This window comes from Thermobia domestica, chromosome 18 (assembly GCF_964235325.1).
Source record: "Thermobia domestica chromosome 18, izTheDome1.hap1.1, whole genome shotgun sequence".
Taxonomy (NCBI): domain Eukaryota; kingdom Metazoa; phylum Arthropoda; class Insecta; order Zygentoma; family Lepismatidae; genus Thermobia; species Thermobia domestica.
The window spans coordinates 39,928,605-39,948,541 of NC_137471.1; the positions used below are offsets into that span (position 1 = coordinate 39,928,605).

Below are 19,937 nucleotides of genomic sequence, written 5' to 3' on the forward strand. Positions count from 1 at the left end.
CAAATTAAAACTTGATGACTGTTACTCCCGTCTGTTATTTTAACATCCTTAAATCTCAACTCAAGAGATTCACTATTTCTTTTGAATGCATATTTAACCATTAAATTATGTTCAGTAGCAAATGAATCTTGTCGGTTAGTTCCAGCAAGTACAACATATTCCACACTATTTCTCGCTTCATATCTATTTACTGGTTGGAGAAAAGAAGAACTCAATGGAGCTTTTGGAGTAGAATTCCTTATCTTAGGGACTCTTCGATTAAGGTACCTGTTCGTATTGTGACCTTGAACATTTCCAGCAACGCTAACATTCGAAGAATCCCGATTTACAAACCCTGTCTGTTCAGACCGCCTTAATGGAGCTTCAAAGAAGACTTGTCTTTAGTCTCGCTGGGACTCTCCTAAACTAGTTGCATTAGCCTGCCTACTAAACCCATAGCTAACAGAATGTATACTCTCATTATTTCCACACACACTCCGATTGATTTCAGTCGAAACCCGCCTGGCGTCAAGACTTCCTTGAGTGGGAGCAGTTAAAGACATATTTAACTGCCCAAAATCTGAACGCGAATCAGCATCACAGTAACCAGTTCTATCCCATGTTACTAGTTCTGAATACCCGTCAGGAATATCAATACTCACAAATTCAAATCGAGTAGCCATCATAAAACGGCAAATTCACAAAAAAATTCCGTAAACACTTAAAAAAACAAAAACAAATCACACAAGAAAATATATCACAGGTTAGTATAAACAAACTTATAACTAAACTAACTACGGATACTACGACAACCAAGGAGGACCAGCATGGATCAACCCTATATACCAAACCTAGCCTTGAAAATTTTTTTTATAATACTCAATCAACTTGATTACAACCTTAAATTTCACTTATTATATTCAATATTCTCAATTTAATTCTCACTATATCCAAATATTTTACCTAGTTTTATCTTTAAACTGTCTCAAGATAAGAGTTATTACTTACAAGAAGCATGAAAGGTAATTTCATATATGACTAAAAAAATTCCTGAACCAGAAAAAAGGTTAGGAAGTGATCCTTGAACCATTTTGTAGCGTTCCCATCCGCTGTCGGGACAAGAGTCGATGTTAAAAGGGCAACATCCATGGATGCCAAAACTCAAGCAATGTTGACCAGTCAACACCACCCTAAGTCCAAGCACAGAGGGATCTACGAAGACAAACGCAATTCCACGACACTCGGCAGTTAACAGATGGATAATTCAGCATAAACAAATAATAAATGAATATTTAACACCAATCTCAAGTTATATATATATATATATATATATATATATATATATATATAGTAAATAAATAACAACAACTCGAGTAAATATTAGTTTTTTATAATAAGATACAATATAATATTTAAAAAATATATATTGAGCAATAAACAATTCCTTTCTTCCTTCGAAGTCTATTTCTAGGGTTGATTCTTTAACATCATTGAATCGATTGTTATGTTAAAGTTCAACTCTCATCGGGGTTATAATCCTATCCAGGAACAATTATGAATTTGAGCAAAATGTAAATTTAATGAATAATAATATCTAATATAATTTTTTTATCAGTTTCAATTTATTCGATCAGAGAGGAGAGAAAAATTCCTTTGAATTGATTTCAAATCTTAAGTGATCATACAACTTGATCATAATTGATCATACCTTCGTAGATCATACCATAACTTTATTGTCAAAAGACTTAAAAGGAAAATAGTTGTCAAGGTACAAAAGTATCTCTGGTAGTTCTTTTATTATTTTCTCACTGTTAGAGCTATTATATACGCATATGAAAGAATATTTGATAGTTACATCACTGATTTTATCATAATGTTAACTATGTATGTATCAACATATATTTTACTTTAACAAACTGATCGTTTTATTGATGTTGACAAAAGAAATACATGAGAGGTGATGGCTATACATTTCGTCGTTTTCTATTGTTCTATTTATCTGAATAAGGATTATTTTCAAATTGAAATATTCGTTCTCTATTTATTTAAATGAATATTAGACCATAACACATTAATGTAAGATAATTTAAATATTTTCTCTCATAATTTAGCGAAGTGGCTTCATGGCAGGATTGTATCCTTGGCAAGAACTTACGGATTCTTATTTAAACAAAAATTGCAATTGTCAAATCGCAGTATTTTTTAGAAACATATGGATTTAGATCTAAATTGCGTTGCGAATACTAATCGAAATGGTGTTACCGTTTATTGTACTTTTTTTCTCGAATAGCTTGAAATTAGGAATTCGTAGAACGCGGGAATAATTATTGCGGTTAATATGAACTGGATGTAGGAAACAAAGTAAATGTTATCATAAATTCTGTAATTTTTTAAAGTTTAATCCTAATTGTTGTTTTCGGAACTTAACTAAACTTATGTTTTTGTTATTTTGGACTGAAGTTGTAATATTTCTACTAACTCGCCCGAATTTTCTGATCGAGTCGAAAGGTAACGTGAATACAATCTATTTAAAATTATCAGACGAGTGTATTATAAAATGGTAGCTTTATCCAAGATCTAGTTAATATAATACGAATGTCTTACTAATTATTATAAGTTTTTTTAAAACGGCAGAACAATATACTTTTTCCAAAGAAGACCCATTTACCCAGTTCACAAGAAAAAGCAATATAATTTACTTCCTCAATAATTATTTTATTAGTTCGTAATAAAAGAGTGGACAGTCCATATACTTTGAATTCATTTCTCAATTATTTCCTCATTACAGTTATCTTTATTTCATTCATTTGTTCGTGTCAGTTTGTAATATCAAACATTTTACTATTTTAATAAAGTTTGCAATATTACTAAGAATAAAAGGGTATTTATAACGTTAATATCGATAAACAATACTGTAAGTTTTAATTTCACGTTTTATTTGGTGAATTTCAGAAATATGGACGATATTAATTTTAGAAAAACAATATGAAAAGTAATTACTCTTTTTTTATACTTTTGCAACGGAAATAGGAGCCAAAATTCACTAAACCCTAAAAACAATATTGATATTTATTTTTAGATAATTTTGAGTTTCTAGAATGTACTGTTTTTACTAATGTATAAGAATTTCCCGAATGATAAGGCTTCAAGTATAGCTGAACACTCATTTACAGTGTGTGTGTGTGTGTTTTTGTGTGCAATACATAATATGCGAAGTGCAGTTAACGTTGAACATGATACCTACACAAAGTTGACATTAATATTCATCCCAGTGCGTGAAAAGTGAATCGATTTTTTTCAGTGTACAAACACTTGGGTTAAGGAGCTAATTTCTCACGGGTGAACTGTTAACCTTTGAGCGATTGTTTTAAGGGGCCGAAGAGGTGGAAATCACATTGAAGGACGCATTTTTCTGCACGATGAAATTGGATTACAGCTCCTTGCTCTGATCAGGAGGAATCTATGATGCGCCCCTCCATGCAGCGAAACCACTTTCTCCTACTGAGGAAAGAAGGACCTAAGCTCCTCGTTAAACCTGCAATCTACACACTGCGCTCTACCAGCAAAACTCCGCGCACTATCTAAGATCATATGCACCCTCTATGTTTCAATACACTGCTGCCACAGTAGAAATGTCCTTTTCATTTCGGCATGCCTTGTAAGTCTTAATCAGATGTAAATTTGTAAACCGTAGGTACCAGATCACTTAATTTTTCAAGTGTTTTATAATTTGGAAAGAGTGTAACGAAATAATTCTATCCGTTACATTGTGTTCGTTTTCTTCAGTTTTTCCTTTTTCCTATTTTAACTAACTCTATGGCCTATGGAACCCGGAGGTTCAATGCCGCGTTCACAAAAGCTCTCCACTGATTTCTATCCTTAGCTAACTGCATCCAGTTTCTACTTTGTATTCCTATCTCTGCGAGATCCATCTTAATATTGTCCTCCCATCTGCGCCTAGGTCTTCCTAATGGTCGTTTTCTGATTGGTCTTTTAGTCAAGACTTTGAGAGCGTTTCTACTTTCTTCCATTCTAGCTACATGACCAGCCCACCTAAGCCTCCTAGACTTGACGACCCTAACAATGTTTGGTAGACCATATAAATTATGTATTTCCTCGTTATGAAGTTTCCGCCATTCCCCATTACCGTTCCTCTTGGGTCGGAATATTCGTCTCAGGATCTTGTTCTCAAATACTTTTAGTTTATGTTCTTCCCTCAGAGTAAGTGACCATGCTTCGCAGCCATACAGAATAACAGGCATAATTATCGTTTTGTATATTATAAGCTTAAAATTCCTCGACAGAATTCGCGACGACAAGGAATTTTGAAGCGAATAGTAACACGAATTCCCTGCTTTTAATCGACATTTAATTTCTTCGTGAATATGATTTTCCTCTGTTAATATTGACCCTAGATATTTGAAACTATCCACCTTATCAAAAGTATTATTTAATATTTTAACGCACCCATAATTTGCTGTATTCCGGTACCGACGCACTTTCCATGTATTTAGTTTTCTCTGCATTTACTTCTAATCCCATGTCCCTGCAAGCGTTTAATAAGATCTCTGCATTTCTTTCTATTGTTCTATCATCCCCTATTAAATTTACATCATCAGAATTTGACATAACCTGGTGCATACCGTTCGACTGTAGGTCCTGGTTGCTACCTTTGATTTCCCTTATAGCGTATTCCAGAACGAAGTTAAATAATAATGGCCAGAACGCATCTCCTTGTTTCAGGCCATTTTCGACGTGAAAGCTTTTTCCTATTCTATTTTTTTAAAATTCCATTCCTTTGTTGTATTAGGCCTGTTCAAAGTGATATATTTAACTTAGAACAGTATTTTTCCAAATAATTTTTATCAATAGTTATTAAAACGTTGAGGGGCAATTTTTGGTGAATTTTGTATTAGAGGGAGTTAGCAACATTGCCTAGAAGCAGAAAAAAGGCCGAAGGAGCTCATATTTTGATGTAAAACTTCGGCGAGGTGCTTCGTTTAGACATCATTCTCTACAACTTATTAATGCACATAACACTAACTTAAGAAAGTAGGGAGTAAAATAAAATTAGGACTCCGAGAACCTGTAAGTTTTGATTTTTTGAAAACCACGCCTCATTTCTCAAACTAATAGAAAGAAACAAAGACAAATTTCGTTCCGAATGCATGTTTTGTAGGACAGCCATATTTCTGTGTAACATGAAAGTAATTGGATATGAGAGGCTAGTTTCACCAAACCTCATTCTTCTTTTGGTTTCCAGTATATGTGAAGATGTGATTAAAATTTTGATTTAAGAGTCATTTATTCTGTTATTTTTCTCCCTCATTATTTATTTCGTTATGATTCGTTGAATTAAAAGTGGTGAAATTCACGAGTACTGAGGATTAGAGAATAAAAATGTGTTTATATTCTGTAAATAGATACTAGAATTGTTTTTTGTATAAAGGAGACGAAGATAAGGTAATTATTTCGTGGTGTCGTTCTTAAAATTTTCGATGTTTTCTAGTAATAAGATACTCTTTGTCACAAGACATATTCCACGTCTTAATAGTGGCAACAATTGCGTATGTTAATGGTAATATAGATACGTTGAACTAATGAGATGGCGCAATGGCATATATCGAAAATAGTTAATTCTGGTAGTGTAATTATTAAATTTTAAATATCAGGATAGGTAACTACAAATGCAAAGTTAGGATTTTTTAAAAGTCATGTTGTATCTAGTTCGTTACCGGTATAAATATTGAAATTCTGATTAATCATGTCATAGTACTGTTATTTCGGTGCACGTAGAATTTTTGTCTGTTTACATGTGTACTTCAGAGTACGGAATAGGTCTAAAGCGGGGTAGTTTAAATTATGTGGTTTAATATATTCACTAATTATTTTGCGATACGTGGTTTTCTACAGTAGTTGTTAAAAACAAAATCTTGGGTTGTTTATATTTGAGGGTCTTACTCACTACATCTTACTGCTCAAAATAGGTGATCACACATACGTATTTGTTTTTTTTTTAATTAAATTGTTTTTTTTTTATTTTTGCACCCAACATCCTTGTCTATTTTTTCTGGCTTTTGTATTATATGTCTGTCAATCTGAAATAATTCTTTTCGTGTGTTAACTGCCAATTTTTTCAGTGTGCTGCTATATGTTCGGGGATCGATTGCCTATCCTTGAGCATAGGGAGCCCAATTGAATTAGTCTTACCGTCTGATGTCAAAAGCATTTAAAGATGGATGTGTTGTCACTTATGCTGTTCCATGTGATTTATTTTGATTTTGCTTTAGTTTACGTAATTACGAATGAAATTGTAACGAAATATTTTATAGTAGTTAATTATATAGTGATTAGGAAATGTAGCTCCTTTCTTCGTTGATTGAATAAGTTACGTAGCGAGGCGTCAATTGTAAGAATAGCAAATGGATGGCAAATATGAAAATATTATTATGATTAAATGAGTACTGGTAGTAAAAGTTTGTAACGGAGCTGAGAAAAAAACAACAATCCCCGCCTCTGTCTTTATGGTCTTATTCATTGCGTTCGGTTTTAAAGTATTAAGTTTGTGAATGCCCTAACTGTAATTGTAACATTATTGAAGTTAATATGAATTCAGTACCTTAATTGGAATAAGAGGCCATTAAAATAAAATCTCTATGATATTAGGAACTCTATGTGATGATCATGCGTACATGTTGATTGGACAACTGAATGGTTCTCACTCTGGTCCTGGAGTTCCTCTATCTGTCGACTTAAATTTAAAAATAAAAAAAAAGGGATTCCTTTTCCTCAATGTGTATAGAAGTATTGGACTTGACTGATATTTGGACATCCACATTTACCACGTTGATTATTATTTCTATTCTTTCTTTTGGAATCATATATAATTCTGGAAAATTTTTCACCAACCTAAATTCTGGAGAAGTTTGAAAGTTTAACCGAAGCATTAATCTTTTCGTTACATTTGGTTGGATTATTGTGTGAAGTATTAGTGACAGTTTAAACAGCATATTGTCATGTTTAATTGAATTTTCAATCTTGGTACTGGAAATTGAGACAAAAGTGCCCTGATTTCAGTTTTCTTTATATTTGGACGATGGCATGGAATTTAGTTGCATTTTAGATATTTGAGAAACTTCCGGCTTATAGTATTTAGAAATTAATATAGAATTATTTGGCTTCCTGTGTATGTCGTTTGGACAAATACCATTAAGTTTAATTGTTGATTGAATTAATTTATCAAAGTTAACTGTGAGGACAAAATTGACGGTCAAGAATAATTACTATATTATATATTCTTTTCCTTTCAATGTTATAAATTTAGTTTTTCCTGTTCGGGTAAATGTTGATATAACGATGAACGACATCTTATGACTAACTATCGACGAGAATACTAAGTGTTTTGAACCTCGAAGACTGATTTGAAGTATAAAAAAAGAAAATAATAAAGAAAAATCTATTGAATTATTTTGCAGCAACACAATGTAACTTGGTTGTACATTGACTCCTTTGTGCCAATCATTAATAGTTTCTCACCGGTGAGGGTAGGTCATTTCGGGCCCAATTTTTTTATTTGCTTACATCAAACAACATTTCTTGTTTAATGAATGTGTGATCCTGCTATTAAAAAATTTTTTTTTTCTAAGTTGAATTCCCATAATGGATGGACTTCTTAACTAATATATGCATATATTTATTTATTGGATGATTATTACGATTACTTCGTGTACTTAACATTAATTAGTTTTATTTTATTGTTATTATATTTTTATTTTTTGTTGTTTTGTTATCCCCTTTTAGAAATACACCTTAAAAAAAGCGGTTTACATATTTATCAATTATTATTTACCTTAACAGTCTCAGCATCTGATTTATGGTAGGTTTATATTTAGGATATTGCTAATGTGTGATTCTAAACTAGATATATATAAGTGATCGGGATTTTTTAAATTAAATAATTATTTTATTCGGAAGGGGTTCCGGTCTTGTTGAGGCAGGGATCTGCACTACTTGGCAAATGGATTTGTATGGTCATGGTAATGAGAATCGGATTAAAAATTAATTTTTTAATACTCTTCTTTTTAAATTTTTTTATTTAACAATATTTTATTAACTTTTGCTTATCTTTACTGACTCATAGTGTCTTTTTTTGGAATTAAGGTTCTGGGTAGTATAGCTGTACATCTCCATTGACTAAATTCTAAAAAATAAAAGAAATCCATTTTTTCTTAAATTCAATTCTAGCTTTTATTATTATTATAGAATTTATATATTATTTTTTTGAAGACAATATTTTTTTTAAACAAACGCGTCTCAGGAATTCGTATTATGTTAAATTAATTTCAGGTATGATTTTTTGCACAGAAAATATGTGATTCATTTTTCAAACAGTAGTTGATATGCTTTTAATTGGTTACTATAAGTAGACTCAGAACACACATGAAATACCCCCTAAGATTTTTGAACGCTTTAACGGGGAAGATTTTATATACTGCATACTTTTATTCCCTTTGGTATTATTTGTTCGTCACCATAATAACAAACCTACATTGTCTGAAATATGTTTGTTTCCTCAAAACAGAAATAGATGATTACTGAAGACATTTTCCAACCTATAAGTAGTAGAATTTATTTCCACAAATTTATGTGATGATAGAAGTTTCCGTGTATACTAAACCGGTTTCAACATCCGATTCCACCCCATCAATTCGTAAGAATGAAATCCAAATATTTTTAACTTACAAGTGTTGGAAAACTGTTCAGCATTCATTTCCTTCAATGTTAAAGAAAGAAACTTCGAACTATATTAGGGAGAAATGTATATTATCTGAATATTTTCTATGTACAGAAAATATTCTCTAAGTTTTTTCTGTAATGCACAGAAAGTATTTTTTTAAATATTTTCTGTGATGCACAGAAAATATTCTCTAAATATTCTTTTATGACGCACAGAAAATATTCTGTGTATATGTTCTGTGATGTACAGAAAATATTCACTAAATATTTTTTTGTCATATACAGAAAGTATTTTGTCATATACAGGAAAACATTGTCTAAAGACTTTTTGTCATGTACAGAAAATATTCACTAATTTTTTCTTGTACATAAGACACTTTCTATTATTTATGGGAAATATTTTAAAATAATATTTTAGAGAACATTAATCTTTATTAAAAAAGAATGAAAAATCTTCAGAAGTCATTTTACTTGCCTACTCAATACATTGTAAAAATATTTTGAAAAATTTTCCTTCATCCTTGATAAATTATTTTCGGTTTTTTGTAAGCCATTTTAAAATATCCCATGCGAAACATTTTAAAAACCATTCCGTTGACATTGTATAAAACGTTTCGAATTCATTTAGAGTAATGTTTGTAAATCGTTCAGAAAAAAATTTGTTGGAATCTTTTTTAACGGTGTATAAAATATTTCTACGTTTCTGAATGTATTACGAGCATATTTTCAGTATTACTTGGAAAATGTTATCAAAAACGTATGTAATGTAAGTCCTTAAGGGAAGTATGATACATTTTTTGAAGGAAAATGTCACGTTTTAGAAACGTTTTAAAGATATCATTGCTGTGTGGATATTGGCCAACATAAGTACACTTTTGAGAATTCAAACTATTTCCCTTGGTAAAAGTTTGCTACACTTGATGCAAAAAGAAATTTTTCAACAGTACAGGTTGATATGCTTTTGTGAAGTGCCTTTGCTACTAACCACTTTGATACACAGAGCAAACGGGGGTAACACTTTTATAAGTAACCATTTCCAACTGAAATTTTTTTTTCATCCAAAGGTGCTTGCCTGAAGTAGTGCAATTCAAAGTGCTTTCACACCAAAACTTAAGAGTGGTTTCTCAAGACCTCTATAAAATAAATGGTTTCCTACATTCGATTTAATATTTTGATATTCTTATTTCTGGAAGAAAGCATTGTCTTATGATTAGACTTGCAGCTGCATGGAATTTGCATGTTCATTTACTTTTTGACACACAAATTTTAAACTTAAATTTTAGCCTCGTTAGAAGCATTACCGTTAATAAATCTACTCTGCAGTAACACACAAATTTTGCTGTTTGTGTTGACTGTAATTCATTTTGAAAGTTTTTCGTTTTCGTGACAACAAGATGAGTATAAGGACCCTTAGTGAAACAGAACAAAGAAGTTTAAACCCGAGAAAGAGACATCATGCCATCCTAGTTTGTGGATTTTATGAACCTAATTTAATGTTGTACACGTTTCCGAGTAAACACAATGATTTTTAAGATAAACAATATTGAAAAACCTCTTTTTAGTTTTTATTAAGAATATTCCGCTTTTTTCTATATTCGGATTAATCGGGTGTAACGCCGAATTTCACAAAAACTCGTGATAACATAAATGTGATTTCTGGTTCTGAAACGAAAAGTTTGATGTTTCCTAAAACATATATGCATTTTTATAACGTTTCGCACATATATCTTTAGTAAAATATTACGTCTCTGCACATGGGAATTTAACCATCGTTTATCCGGAAAGGTTACCATACTCATTGCAAGTATATGAGTCCTCTTTAAGATTATGCATATGGGACCTAAAAAAACCCCTGTTGTCAAAAGCTTTGTCACACAAATACCAGCGGCGCGGTTTCTCCACTTTATCACTAAGCGTATTCTACTACAATCTAGCTTTTTGAGATACATTTTCCTCCTTCAATACAAATAAATGACTTCTTTCCGGTATGAGTTTGCATATGGTACCTTAAATGACCCCGGTATTTAAAACCTTTGCCACACTCAGTGCTATTAAATTATTATACTCCTGTATGGTTAAGATGGTAAGATTTGATGTAAAGCTTCAACGTAATTGCTTTGGCACTTTCAGCGAATTTATGTTGCGTCTGCTGTATAAGTATATACGAGCTTAAATACTCTTCTTGCGAAAATTCTTGCATCACTCAGCGCACCAATGTGATCTCTCTCCGCTTTGGGTAAACATGTGATACTTTTAACAATTCTTGTTGCTAGAACCTTTCTCATACTCAGTGCATGGATGTAATTTCTGTCGTCTATGATTATGCACATGGAGCTTGAAATGACCATTGTCCTTAATAGGCCGGGATCCACAGTACATGCCCGTAAAAATTTGTGGGTGCACGGAGTTTTATTGTTGCATCGTGTTCTTCGACCTATCGCTTTTTATTTTTTCTTGGGTAGACATCTCAATTATGGTCGCTTACCTCCACAGGCGCCATTTTCCAATATGGCCGCCAAGGAAGCAATCAACATACATAACTAAGGAACTAAGTCTTCTAGGAAAGTGATCTTGGTGTCGAATCATAGGTTTTCGGGGTCAGAGAATTCAAATATTACCTTAAATTTGTGATATATTGAAGTATTGTATATAATATACGCAAGGGCGTACGCAGGAATTTATTTCGGAGGAGGTCAAAAGCTGACATACCGATTCCAAGTCATTTCAACTTAAGAGACTTTACAGTAGGAGCTATTGACAAGTTCGACTTTGAGGATATTCACCGCTCTCAGGTACATTTGAGAGCCATCGTACTGCCGTGATTCTTTTTCAACATAAAACATCAGAAGAGATCCCCAGTAAAAAGATTTCACAAACTACACTGATGAACAGAACTTGTAAATTTTGTGTGAGCTACCGTGTCGAAAAAAAATACTAAATCGAAGGAAGAGTACAACCAACCCTGCTCTTCCGAACAATTTTAAAGTAGCTGAGGATGTTGGCATTCATTCATCTGATGAGGCATCCACATGTGCTCTAAAAACTGAGTTTATTTCTCTTACTCGATGTGGTGCGTTTTCAGGCGGCGCTAAGCTCGTATCAAAAACTGGAGAAATATACACTATTTAATTTCATCCAAAGTTGTACCAATTAAACATGTTGGGTTTCTGCCAGTTATTCCCTCCCCAGTTACCGATTAAACTACTGTGTGTACTGCCATTAAAATCTTTGAATCTGTGAGACAACTATTGAGATAACCTAACCTTCCGGTCTTCTGCGACGAAGGAGTATTCTGTACAGTTGTGTACATAGTTCTAAGTAACCCAAAGGAATGTTATGACATATTGCCAATGCTTAGAATGTTTCATTCCACAAAAGTGTCTCTACGGTGTGGTGGGAAGTACCTCCTTGGTAGTGGTTTCGATGATGTTCTGGTTGAAACAGAGATCTTAAGAGTGAATTCAGTTAAGAGTGTACTAAATGGAAAATATGTTCTGGCGTTTCAAGGACTGTTAATTGTCTCTGAAGTACTCGAGAAAATGATGCTCTCTGGAGTAGTAACGAAAAGAAAGCATACAACAATTTGCTTAAAGAAGTAAATCAGTTTCAACTGGCCTTGCAAAATAGAGAAGAAAAATGTAAATTCCTCCATACTCAACTGAGTTTCAGATCAATAACTAAGAGACTGCTTTTTAAGATTTGTGATTGAATGTAACGACAAATCAGAACTTTGCAGTTACCTCAACAATTTCCTTAACATTGAAGGACTCATCAAAATTTTTGTAACGTCTGATCTCGAAGAGACTGGAATTTACACGTTGAGACCGTTGAGTCATTAATTCCTATATTTCAGCAATTCAATTACCTAAATTATTTACGTTATGAATCATGATACTTGGAATTGATGAAGCGCCTTGGAATAGATTGTACTTACTTGCATGAAAAGTTCTTGAATGGTCAGTTTGTAATTTCTGGAAAGCCGGTACCATTACACGCAGTGAGCCCAGATATGAAACAATTAAACGAGCTGTAAAAAGTACGAGAGGAATAATTGGACAAACGCGTAAAACTCAGTACGTCACTGAATGGCAACTGACTTATCACGAAGTTGTCGCCATTGCCAATGTTTGGAACAATCTTATAAATGCACAGGTAGTGAGTCACACAGAAACAGTTCATCATGAATTAACAGGGAAGCAAAGCCAATCGTTTGCTTCAGTTCATAATAGCAGAAGGTTATCCATTCAAATTTGATGGTTCTTTTTATTTTACACAACATTGTGACAAAGCAAATTGTTTCTGAGGATGTGAGAGCGAAAATTGTAGGTGTATTAAGAGATACAAGCAGTAACAATGAGAAATTTAGAAAAGAGCGCTTCTTTACCAAAGAAAGGAAACTGACGGACAGAATTGAAAAAGTCAAGGGATTTTGCCCATATTCAGAAGGAAATCACATTGCAAATGAAAGAGGTTTGACAATGCAAGAAATACTCTCTCATGATCTCGTAAACTCAAGTTAGTTGTTTGAAGGTGATGCACCTTCGAGACCAACATAGTATGAGCAAGTATCGCATTTGGAGAAACAATCGACAAGAGTACCTCATTTCATCCAATATTTCAAACACGGACTACTGTAGTTGTTGATTTCATGTCGCAGATAAGAATGTTGAATATGTCAGTATTTAATAACTTTGGAGAAGCAAAACCACTAAAGTATGCCCAGCCAAACAAATACACTTTATTTCTGACAGTTCTTGTGACAATTCACTCAAAGAAACTAAGAAAGTACGTCAACCAGACACTACCGGATCTATTCATCTCGCTTGCCTTCAGTCTCAGACTCATATACCAATCCAAACTGAAATTCTGGAATGCCATAGAAAATAAAATAATGCTGGAAGCATTAGCAAAAAAATGATACTTGAAAAACCTTCAACAAACTTAATTCTTGTTACAAGCGGAATGGTAATAACTGACAGTGCCCTTCCTGCTACCGTACGCATAAAAGGAAACATAACTAATATTGAAGTGATTACATCAGAGTGAAGAAGCCGACGAAAGAATTGTACCTCACACATACTGGGCACTTGAACGCGGCGTACAGCGAGTTGTCCAATGATACTAATGTGGCTATTTTGTTACTTTGAGTAGTAAAGGGCTGAAATAATTGTAGGTAACGTTTGGGGTGGGAGAAAAGAATCGTTTCATTCCTATTCACCACTTATATGATACACTTAGAGACAAAACGAGTAGCGTCGTCCTCAAGGCTCACATTCTTACTGGCAATGGCATTGTAAATAAAGTGGGTACAAAAAATGCAGCACTGAACGCACAACCAACAAATTCTCTTCTTCATTTTGCTGAAACAAGCAGTCTCTCAGCTGAAGACATGAGGAATGCAGAAACATATTTTACGAAAGTGTGGGCGAAATCGACTAAAGTAGAAATTTTTCGATGGTTTATGCTATGAACTTTATCGACTGAGCCCTAAGCTCATCAGAGCTGCAACTCACTTCATCTACTATTCGAGGTCCCATTAAAAGTGCGTACTTGGTCATCGGAGAATCTCTGCTGTCATTAGAAAAGGAACATATTACTGAAAGACCTGTGAAATTTGGATGGGAGGAAGTAGACGGTTTCCTGAGGCCAAAAAAGTGTTTCTGATCTTTACCAGATGCTGTATTGCGAGTGTGTTCTTGCAAAACAAATAATTGTAAACAATATATATGTAAGAAATTCCAACTGTTGTGTACAATGTACTGTCTTTGCTACAAGCGCTGTGAAAATTCTCAGCTGTAAGTCACATGCATTTTGTTTCAGACTTATAAATTTGGACGCATATTAGGTAATCTTTAATCTTTATTTGCAAAAATAAACTACTTTTAGTGATTTAAATAAAAAGGTTGCTCAAATGTGAGGTATAAGATATGTGCGGGAAATACTTAAATTGTAAAACGGTCACACAGTGCTCTTAATGAAACCACTTCGTTTTATGTGTTGATATTGATATTTTATATTTTGACACAAAAAAATAGCATATATTAAACATGATAAAGTAATATTAGAGACTAAATATTTTTGTTGCTAAAATGTTGTGTATAATGTTTATATGTGGGAAATATTGTAAGAATACTCAGTTGTTTAGCCACATCAGCACCTTTTCAAATGGTTCAATTTGTTTATATTAATGATATTTTGGAACACTAACAAATATTAATTCATAATGGCACTAATTGCACAATATTTGATTTACTGCTTTTACATATATTGTAAACGTAAAGCCATTTTGGATATTAACTTTGTTTCCGAAATAAAGCCTTTTCAAAAAGACAAATTTTTAATTTATTACAATTTTGTTCAAATCTAATCAAAATAGTCAAATCATGATTTAGTATTAGACACTAAGGTGCATTCGATATGTCTTGTTCCGTACGTCTCATTTGCGTAATTTTTATTTCAGAAGCCATCAATGTTTGGTTGTTTTTAATGTTTTTGATATTGTAGCATCGTTAGTTTACAACACTGAAAAGTAAGTGTGGTATTGTTTATTTTCTTTTTAAATGTAGATTTGAAATTTGCAATAACCTGGCGTAGTAACAATAAAAAATACAACATTGTGATGGATTGGCAACACTGTTAATATATTGGTATAAAAGAGTACGCCAAAATGTGTCTCTCTTTGTGGTGATCAAATATAATTGAAAACTTCTTTTGATTTGGTTTGTGGTTTTCGAGATATTCCCGTGGATGAATTAAAGTGGTTCACCCTGTATATACATAGTGTATTTTTGTCTGTAATATATAACATTCTTGAATATATAGCAATTTTATGGTAATATTTTTCTTCCCTGACCTCGAAAGATTATGATTAGACACCAAAATCACTTTCTTAGGTGACTTAGTTTCTTAGTTATGCATGTTGGTTGCTTATTTGGTGGCCGTATTGGAAAATGGCATCTCTGGAGATAAGCGACCATAATTGGGATGGTTACCCAAGAAAAAGTAGACAACGATAGGTCGAAGAACACGATGCAACAATAAAACTCCGTGCACCCACAAATTTTTACAGGCATGTACTGTGGATCCAGGACTGTAAGAGCAGCGCCGCACTGAGCGAAGAAATGTTCTTTTTTTTCCTGGATGAGCATACAGGACCTTCAAAAAATCTCTGCTGATAAAAGGCTCTGCCACCGTCACTGCAAATAATTGACCCTTCATGTGTATGACTTACGTTGTGTACTTTCAAGGCATGCTCTCTAGTGAATCCCTTTACACGCTGAGCACAGATATATGGTATTTCAGCTGCTTAATATGATTTTACTTTCCAATACATTCCTAATTGTGTTCTTTCGTATTACTAGAATAGGCGTGTGATGAATATGTTCTATTAGTAGGCACTTCAAATAGAAAAATGAATGAAACTGTTTGTTTTTTAAGCTTTATGAATAAGCATGTATATTTTAATACTACTTTTTCAGTCAACAGTTTTGCCACAGTTAATGCAAATATAATTGCTTTCAACTGTTTCTACAATTAACCATGTGAACTATATTCCAGTTTTTCAAGTAAGTCTTTCAACAATAAATGCAGCGAGTTGGATGTCTGCCAGTATGAAAAAACACTAGATTATTTAAAAGGTTTCGTAATAAACGCTGTACTATTTTTAATGAAACGTCCCTTCGCCTGCACTAATAGGGATGTAAGTTGTTTAGCGAACTGTCGTACAAAACGCTTCGCCAAAGAGAACACATGTCTATCAATGTATAAATAAATATTTTTCTTCGTATTATCTTTATGAGTAAAGGTCTTCCCACAGGAAGTGCTACGAAGTGATTTTTCACTAGAATGTAAAGGGTGTCGTTCGTCAAATCGCCTTAAGCAATAAATATTTTTCTACAGTGAAACCTAGAATATGATCTATCCGAATAGACGTAAGACTTCAAACCTTCTGAACTACTCTACAGTATTTGGAACCGGAGATATTTGTACAGTAAATTTTTAAAAGAAAATATTTAAAAATGTTTTTATATTCTCACCTACGTTTGCTTAGTATACTGAAAACAAAATATTGTTTTCTCTTATGTAGAGAAATTTTTTAGCAATGGGTTCGTAAAAAGACTTTCAGGGTTACAATTTTTTTTATCGAAACGAGCAAATTATTAATTACATAACACATAGTAGATTTTGATTACTAATGTTCATCAAAATTACTTCATTAGTACCATAATAAAGTAAGTTCGGGTGTAGTAAAATAAAATGTCCTCTTGAATTACCCGGCATTATTGGTGACGTTCTCTTTTATCATGGAGTTTGAAATAAAAAAAAATATCTTCACAACTGAAATATTTGAAGAAATTTGTGGGTAAGAAAGTGGATAGTTTTGAAGGGCTACAGCCCGTTATTTCAAACCAGAGTTACAAGATGACATTTGTAGTAAAACCTTAGTTATATTGTGCGCAACTGCTTCATTTTGTCCTACATGAAAAAGACTGAGTTCTTTTATATCGCTTCTCAGTAACTTCTTCTCTAAGCTTGAAAGAATGGTGACTTTCACATGCATAAGGAATGTGTTGCATTAAGTAAGCATTTTGCCACAATTAGTTTAAGCATGTCATCAGCCATCTGTATGAATAAGCACGCGACGCTTTTAGTTTATTTTTTAAGCAATCGCCTTCTAAGAATAAGAACAGCGACGTGTCTTTTACGAATAATAGCCTTGCCGCAATAACTAAGATGATGTAAAGTTTTAAATGTATGAGGAAGAATGCACTGTGAAATTGCTTTTGTAATTGAAGGGCATGCCACTATAAGGGCTGAGATTTGGTTTTCACCTATATCAATGAACATCTGGATCTTTAAGCAACTTTCGGTTAAAATTCTTTTGCTGCTTATAGTGCAACTAATGGACATTCAATTGTATAAGTATTTATAACACCTTGTGTAGTGAACATACTGAACTAAGTACTAGCGTTTGGTTTTTCACATCCATTAGTACTAATTCGAACCCCTAAACAACCTTTCTAATTGAGACCTTGTCCCATTATGTGTTGCAATGTGGCTTTTAATCCTATGAGTAAGCATGTGAGTCTTCTTTGAAATCCCTTTGCCACATTGCGTACAACTAAATGGACGTACACCTGTATGAGTAATGGCATGATCCTTCAAGTCATATTCTAGTAAACGTTTTTCACAATGAAGGCAAGCATGTGGTTTTGCATCTGAATGAGTAATAGTGTTTCTTTAAAGCAGAGATTCTAAAATTTTTTTTTACAACAGAATGCAAGCTTGTGGTCTTGCACCTATATCAGCAAGCATGTGACATTTCAAAGTATCTTTCGTACTAAAATCCTTTCCACAATAGGTTCAAGTATGCCATGTAAACACTGTGAGTAGGCAAGTGACATATCAAACTACCTTTGTGATTAAAAGCTTCTCGACACTAGGTGCACGGATGCCTTATCTTCACTGTATGAGTAAGCAGGTGACATTTGAAACTACTTTTGGTAATAAAAGCCTCTCCACAATAAGTGCAGGTATGTGGCCTTTTCCCTGTATGAGTAAGCAAGTGACGTTTTAAACTACATTTCCGAATAAATGCCTTTCCGCAATAAGTGCAGATGTGAGGTCTTTCCCCTGTATGAGTAAGCAAGTGGTAATTCAATCCACTTTTGGTACTAAAAGCATTTCCACAATAGGTGCAGGTATGTGAACTTTCCCCTGTATGAGTAACCAAGTGGTATTTCAATCCCTTTTTGGTACTAAAAGCCTTTGCACAATAGGTGCAGGTGTGCGGTCTTTCCCCTGTATGAGTAAGCAAGTGACGACTCAAAGTACCTTTCAGACTAAAACCCTTTCCACAATAAGTGCAGCTATATGGTCTTTCCCCTGTATGAATAAGCAAGTGACCTTTTAAAGTAACTTTCTGCTTAAAAGCCTTTCCACAATAAGTGCAGGTGTGCGGTCTTTCTCCTGTATGAATAAGCAAGTGTAATTTTAAGGTACATTTCTGATTAAAAGCCTTTCCACAATACGTGCAGGTATGCGGTCTTTCCCCTGTATGAGTAAGCAAGTGGTATTTCAATGCACTTTCCGAACTAAAACCCTTTCCACAATAGACGCAGGTATGCGGTCTTTCCTCTGTATGACTAAACATGTGGGTCTTCAAATTTTTTTTAGAGGTAAACGTTTTGGAACACTGTGGGCAATTAGTTGGACTTGCACCTTTTTGTGTAACAATATGAGTCTTTAACACACGTTTTGTAGTACATGTCTCTCCACATATAATAGGAGTTTCTGTTGTTTCGGCTGTATGTGATACGCTTTCATTTACAAATATAGATTCTACAGTGTGCTCTGTCCCATCAATAGGATATCCGCGTAATGAACATCTAGTATCATTTGGCACCTGAATTAATGAAGTGGACCTTTGGGTATCGATTTCCGCACTCGTATGATTTACAGAAGTATGTAATGTCAATTCGAAATTTTGGTCAAGTGTTTGTCTATTTTTGTACTCACTCCAAGCCTCGCTATGCGATCTAAAAAATATAAAATATACTTTTACGTGTGACAGAAAAATCAATTGCTGAATACAAGACACCGACTGGATACCATGCTTCGTAACAAAAGACGAAGAATATAGTGTTACAACGTTGGTAAAGAAATTAGATTCATTGCTGGTTAATAAATCATTTGAGTAATATAACAATTACACGCTGATATCGAAATAATATACTGTGCCTTAATTACTAAGGTGATCAGGGGGAAATTAACTATGAAAGGAAACAAAACTATCACTCTGAGATTAATAGTTGGATACGTGTGGTAAAAGTATCATTTCGCTATATTAACATGTCACTCTTACGTAAGAGTATCTCAACTTCAGTAAGACATAATAAATGCACATGACGATTTTCATTTCTATCATTATTACCCTGATTTCTGATGAAATCAAATGGCGTGAGAGTTTTCTTTACTTGAGCGATTACAATTTGCCACATAAACCTTCCCAGCAGCAGATTGCCTTTATTTTCAAACACTTTAAACTAAGAATGCGGAAGAAACTTAACCGTACCACTACTTACAAGGCTAAAATTTCCAAGTACGATAGTACCCATCACATAATAGGCTTCATTAAGGAGATGCTGATGTTAATTTTTAACGAAGACGCTATCTCTGAAAGCGTACTGATCGACAAATATTTCACGAACATAAATATATTC

The 19,937-nt window shown here is 33.5% G+C and overlaps 1 protein-coding gene across 3 annotated transcripts in view; it reads right to left on the bottom strand.

Moving 5' to 3' along the window:
* Positions 1–19,937, bottom strand: part of LOC145675740 (uncharacterized) — a 76,462-nt gene that overhangs the window by 7,985 nt on the left and 48,540 nt on the right. For 2 of the 3 annotated variants that reach the window (XM_081746376.1, XM_081746377.1), the window contains exon 3: positions 8,207–19,253. The exons of the other annotated variant lie outside the window; for it this stretch is intronic. In XM_081746376.1, the coding sequence (XP_081602502.1) occupies positions 18,155–19,253 (1,099 nt within the window). In that variant the 3' untranslated portion in view covers positions 8,207–18,154. Of the gene's footprint in view, positions 1–8,206; positions 19,254–19,937 lie in introns of those variants that run through there. 3 annotated transcript variants of the gene reach the window in all.